This window comes from Marmota marmota, unplaced genomic scaffold (assembly GCF_001458135.2).
Source record: "Marmota marmota marmota unplaced genomic scaffold, marMar, whole genome shotgun sequence".
In the NCBI taxonomy this organism is placed as follows: Eukaryota; Metazoa; Chordata; class Mammalia; order Rodentia; family Sciuridae; genus Marmota; species Marmota marmota.
The window spans coordinates 9,135,539-9,141,909 of record NW_025999982.1 but is presented as its reverse complement, the minus strand read 5'-3'; the positions used below and the strand labels follow the sequence as shown (position 1 = coordinate 9,141,909).

Here is a 6,371-nt window from a genome sequence, read left to right as displayed (position 1 = left end):
CATGTCCAGCACCCCCAGATAGGAAGTTCTGTGAGGTTCCCGGCTATGAGGAGATGCCCTGTCCTCTGGCTGGCAGTGAGCAGAGATAGACTCTTTTTAAAAATAGCCAGGTGCGGTGGTGCATGCTTGTAATCCCAGCACTCAGGAGGCTGAGGCAGGAGGAATGTGAGTTAAAAACTAGCTTCAGCAAAATTGAGGCGCTAAGCAACTCAGTGAGACCCTGTCTCTAGATAAAATGCAAAATAGGGCTGGGGATGGGGCTCAGTGGTTGAGTGCCCCTGAGTTCAATCCCTAGTACCTCACCCACCAAAATAATGGCAGCAGGACACAATGGCTCATGCTTGTAATCCCAGCAACTAGGGAGGCTGAGGCAGGGGGACCACAAATTTGAGGCCAGCCTCAGCAACTTAGTGAAACCCTGTCTTAAAATAAAAAATAAAAAGGGCTGAAATGTAGCCTGGGTTCAATCTTCCATTTTTTTTTTTTTCCAGTGGTGCTGGGGATTGAACCCAGGGCCTTTTGCATATGAGGCAAGCACTCTACCACATGAGCCATATCCCCAGCCCCCTCAATCCCCAAATTGTAAAATAAATATAAAATATAAAATAAAAGCAAAATCAAGTAACTCAAATCACTGGGGACATGTCAAGGGACACAGGAGCCAAATGAAATTACTCCCAATAGCCAAAGCTAGAACAATTTGAGCAACAAAATAAATATTAAATTATGATCCAAAGAAGAAGATAAATATCCCTGAATCCAAACTGATATAAATAATTGAATAAATCAATAAATGGGGAGAAAGGAGAACTCTCTGAGAAGAAGAAATCCGAATGATTTATGTAGACTCTTCTGCCACAGGAGGTGGGGACAGCACCCCACTGTGCATATGTGGACTGTGCATGGTGACATCCCCCCAAAGAATGCGGCAGGGATGAGGGGACCATGGCTTTCCAGTGGAGGAACTGACAAACTCTACCTCAGCCAGGTGATCAAGGTCAAGATCAACTGTCATAAATCACATGGACAGCATCCACCCTATTAAGTGACGTGATAAAAATGACACTTGGCCTCTGTGATCCTCCTTCCTCCAACCCACCACCCTAGTTGAATCATTAGAAAAACACCAAATCCCAATAGAGGGACACACTTTAGGAAATACCTGACCAGCACACCTCGAAATTGCCAAGGTCATTAAAAACAACAACAACAAGGCATGTCTTAAGAAACGGTCACAACCAACAGGAGCCTAAGGAGATGTGAAACCAAAAGCAATGTGGTCTCCTAGATGGAATCCAGACACAGCAAAAGGGCATTAGGTATGAACTAAGACAAACTGAGTTACTCAGGGGCTTTAGTTAATAATAACAATGTGTCCATACTGGTTCCTCTATTGTAACAAGGCTGCCATACTAATAATGAAAGATGCCAATAATGGGGAAGACTGGGTACAGGGGGTACATGGGAACTCTCTGTGCTATTCTCTCAAATTTTATGTAAACCTAAAACATCCTAAAGAAAAGTCTATTATTTTGTAATTGACTTTATTTATTTTGGTATCAGGGATTGAAGCCAGGGATGCTTAACCACGGAGACACATCCCCAGCTCTTTTTTATATTTTATTTAGAAACAGGGTCTCACTGAGTTGCTCAAGGCCTCACTAAATTGCTGAGGCTGGCTTTGAACTCACGCTCCTCCTGCCTTAGCCTCTTGAGCTGCTGGGATTACAGGTGTGCACCACCACACCCTGCCAAAATAGTCTTTAATATCCAGTGAATGTTTAGATTTCCAGTTTGTCACAAAGCACACATATGTACTGAATTTTGAAGGAGAGGATGGAATTCATGCATGGTACAGGTCTTGGGCAGGAACTTTTGGGGGAGGAGCATGCTATGGAGAGGGGATGAAGTTTCAGTGTGGGGACAGGGGGACAGTTGGCCCCAAGTCTTCAAAGGAAAACTGACCTGCTAAGGTGGGTTCAACTGATGGAACTGCAAGATCTTGCAAGTTCCTTGGCCCTGTCCAGTGTATTATCATGGGCCTGCCTCCAGAATGATATCTTGGAGCTCTGAAGAAGGGACACAGGCTTCAGACTCAGACGTGAGGTCAGATCTTTCCTGTGCCACCTTGGAAAGTAACTCTACTCCTCTGAATTTCAGTTTCCTCATCTACAAAATCAGACATGTTTTCAACCATTTTGTGATTATCTCGAAGATGAAATGAAATAAGAATGCATGTGAAAGTGCCAGGAATGGTCTTTCCTCTATCTGGGGACAGAAAGAAGTCATAGACCATTGCTGATCTAACAAAAATATTTATTTGGGAGAAAGCTGGGGCAAGGGGTGGTCACCAGTACCTGAGGAGTGTGAGTCCTCTTTGGCAAAGGGTGCATGGCCACTTTGGAGAGCTGAACCCTTGGCGGGGGCTTTGATAATAATCGGAGGCCACACTGACATTGGGGCTAGCTGTTGCTGCAGGGCCTGTGAGGCAGTGGATTTCTTAGGGGAGGCCTGGCGCCTGGCCTTGTGGTGATGCCTCCTCCTGATCTTGGGGGTCTTCTTGTGGGAAGCTGATGGAGAAGGCTCTTTCTGAGGCTGGTCCCCCAGAGAAGTGGGTTCCAACTTGGATGACAAGTAGGGCAAGGTTTGAAGGGTGGAGCTGGAGGCCGGGGAGGGCTGGGGGGTGAGGGTCACCTTTGCCCCCAGGTTGCACTCACAGGGCCCAGGGAGCGGGGGCAGGGAGAAATTCAGGTCTTCCCACCAAGGAGTCTGCTCCAGAGAGGCTCTGGGCCAGGCCACCAGCCCCCACACCGACTCCTGCCTGGGCACTGAGAGGAGTGTCTTGATCCTGAGCAAAAAGGGAAGGAAGCTCGGGATCAGGGAGCAGAAGGAGATGGAGGAGCCGTAGAGATGGGCATGAAGTGGACAGAGAGGAGAGCTGGGTACTGGTCAGGAGCCAGTGATAGAGACAGCAGACAAGGCAGAGGCCCACATACCCCATTTCTTCCTCTTCCTCTTCCTCCTCCTCCTCCTCTTCATTGTGCCAAATGTCCTCTGGTGAGATCTTGGACACAGATTTGAAGTTGGAGTACACACTTCTTTTCTCTTAAAAAAAAGTGAGACAAGGGGAGGACCTCAGACCAGGACAGCGATTGAGAAGAGATCCTGAGATTTTTGGGGAGGAGACAGGGCCCCCATCTCCCAGCTACCCGCCTCATCCCAGACTCCTGCTGTAGACCTTTCTATTCCAGCCTGCTTCAAGCTGTTCCCACCACCCCCTCTCTGCCTGATAAAAATTCTACCAGTTATTCAAAGCCTGGACCGTTCTTCACCTTGAAAAATTCTTTGCTTAGGTCCCCTTAGCCCCTTGCTCCTCTCTGATGGCGGCGACCACATAGTTTGTACCTGGTATGTAAGGTATGCTTTCTGTACCATTGTTCTTATTGGTGGTACTTGATTGAACCCAGGGGTGCTCTACCACTGAGCTACATCCCCAGCCCTTTTTATTTTTTGAGAAAGGGTCTCACTAAGTTCCCAGGTTAGCCTTGAACTTGTGATCCTACTGCCTCAGCCCCCTGAGTCACTAGGATAACAGGTGTGTGCCACCCACACCTGGCTTCTATATATCTTTCTCACTGGTGTTTCCTTACAGGTTGGGACTATGGTCATCTCTGATCATGTCCCTCCTTGAGAGGAGGTCCAAATTAATTGCTGAGTGGAAGAAAGGTCACAGGCCCCACCCCCACCATTCTATCCTACCCTTTCTGGAGTGGAGTGGGACAAGGGGAGGGGATTGTGAGGAAAGAGGTTTTGCCTCTTGGTCCTTCAAGGTCCAAAAATAACTGAGCTGAAAGATACCAGCCACACCTTAAAACCATTGTGACATCATCCACGTAGGTCACACACACCAAGGAGCTATTGTGTTTTCACATAACCTGGCCTGGGTGAACTCTCCGGGAATTCACCGAACCCAAGTCTCCTCTGTGACACAGAGGCTCTCACGATCAGAACCCTGAGCTCATCGGGGGGAACCCTCTCCTTCTCTGAGGGGTTAGGCTGTTACCCACTTCTTAATTCTCATGACAGCTTTGGGCAGGAGGGTGTTAGGATCCCAAAACTCAAGTCCAGGCCCTGGAGGTGACTCTCTATGCAGTGCTGGGAGGTGGAGACTCCCCGTGAGCCGAAGTAAGGCTGAAGATAGGAGACCCAGAGGGAGAGGGCTGAGAGGAGCCCTAAGCAGGAGTGAGATCTCTCAGGATGCTGGCCAGGCCTTTGGGATTCTGGTACCAGCTTGCTTTTACACTTCTCATGATAGAGTCCTCCAGACACTCTTTTTTCTTTTCTTTTCACCTTCTCAACAAGGACTCCACCCTGAAGTATATTTCTCCCCATCCCAGAAGCTCCCCCCGACCTGGCCCAGCTGAGGGTCCTCTTCCTTCCCCGATGTTCTCTACCTTGAGAGCATTTCCATTCAGAGATCGACAAAACACTTCTACACCACCTGAATTCCACTGGACTGCAGTGAGGCCCTCTGTTTGTATAGCAGTGTATCTGGAGTTCTGGGTTAGAATTGATTTCTGAGCAAGAAAGCTAAGGGGGGAGTTGGAATCCGTTTGCCATCACTACTGGAGAGGGAGCTTCCGGGCCTGTGTCCACATACTGGTAGTGACAGGCAGCTCAGCTGTAAAATAACCCTGAACTCCTAGAAATACCTTTCTTTTATGTAACCACAACCTGCGCCCCTGTTTTGGGGAGTGTGTTTATGGTTTTGGATGCCCTTGGAGGAGGCACTACAAAGTATATAAATACTTCTGGAAAAGGAGTTTGTTGTGGTGGTGGTTTTTTTGCATTAAACTCCACACCCCACTTTTCTGTACCACCCTGAGAAGTGGTCTAAACACAGCATCACAGAGGGTCTATCCAGGAATCCCTCAGCCTCTGGAATGGAAGGTTCTAGGGTTTGAAGAAGCTGGGTGGGGGAATATCCAGGGGAAAAAAGTAACATGCCCCAATGACTAACAAGGAGAAGTGGGGTGAGACAGGAGGATGCTTGGTTGATAGAACACTTGGGGTTGTTGAGTCAACAGATCTCCTATTCACAGAAATCCCCAGGGAAAGGGATTTCCTTATTGGCTACTTTGAGCAGGTGACTTCATCTCCCGAAGCCTCAGTATCTCCATCAGGAAAGTGGGCATAACATTAGTAACTACCTCCTAGGCTTCAAGAGATAAATGAGACAGATTGCAACAGGAGTGCCTGGCACATAATAAGCATTCAAGACAATGTAGCAATAATAAATTAGGGAACATACAGTATGACAAATAATTTAGCATTATTTACTCTTTTCTGAGCCCCAACTCTCCTTCCAGCTTCAGAATCTGGGCTGCTCTTCTGTCTCTGCTTAAAAAAAAGAAAAAATTCCCTCCCTCTCTCCCACGTGTGTGGTTCCCCCTCTCAGAGGCTCCTTACTGCAGACAGCAGCCATCACTGGGTGGAGCAGGGCAGAGGCTCCCCTGTCCATTACTCAGGGTTTCCAAGGGCCTGGCAGGGACTCCCTCCTCCCCCTTTCCAAGCCAGGGACAGGAAGTGGGGATGTTTGGAGAGGGAGGAGTCTTCCCCCAGTTATTATGCCCACAATCAGCACCCGAGTCAGGCCTTGGCTTCTCCACTACCTGCGCTGGCCACCTGCTCTAGCCTCCTCTTCTTCCAAGCCCTTCAGAGGTCTGTCAGCTGGGCAGTCAGGCAGTCTATGTGTTGCCCTGACTTTTAACACTAACTTGCTGTGTGACCTTAGGCAAATGTCTCCCTTCTCTGGTTTCAGTTTTCTCTCGTAACATAAAAAGGAGATAAAAGTTAGAATTCCATGATTTAATGATGTAAGTTGTTCAAATGGGTCAAGAGAAGGAGAAAGTTAAGGAAATGGGATTCAGGCACTGGTCTTCAAGGGAAAGCGACTGGGGAATTATCTGAATAACTCTCCCCAATTATCCAGGCAAAAAATCACAGTAATAGAGACCCTTCTGACCATCTTCAGAGTTTGAGAACACATCCCTCTGCTTTTCTTCTCTAGTCCCAGCCCGGCCCCTTCCAGGCGTTTTAACCCTGTTTACAGAAATGGGAATTTGCATGATGAAAATAACCCCAGCCGGACTGCGATTTTTACTGCGTTTGGCACGGGGCTCGGAAAAAGCGGCTGCATAGCCAATTACTGGAATTTTTAAACACAAATAATATTTTATGGGATCAGTGGGCTGGCGCAGGGCCGCCGCACCCGGCGCAGCTCCTCCGCCCACAAACAAGCTGCGATTGTGCGACGGGCCAGCGCGCCTGCCCTTGGGTGAGGGTGGAGGACAGCGCCGGCCGGCGCTGTC

At 48.4% G+C, this 6,371-nt stretch overlaps 1 protein-coding gene across 1 annotated transcript in view; it reads right to left on the bottom strand.

Annotated features, from left to right (window-relative positions):
• Positions 1–2,295: 2,295 nt before the first annotated feature.
• The window catches only part of LOC107143631 (reticulon-4-like), a 63,099-nt gene continuing 59,023 nt past the window's right edge, over positions 2,296–6,371 (bottom strand). Inside the window, exons 4-5 of the mRNA XM_015487355.2 lie at positions 2,997–3,105; positions 2,296–2,848 (exon numbers count right to left, since the gene is read on the bottom strand). Coding sequence (XP_015342841.2) covers positions 2,317–2,848; positions 2,997–3,105 — 641 coding nt within the window. The 3' untranslated portion in view covers positions 2,296–2,316. The remainder of the gene's footprint in view (positions 2,849–2,996; positions 3,106–6,371) is intronic.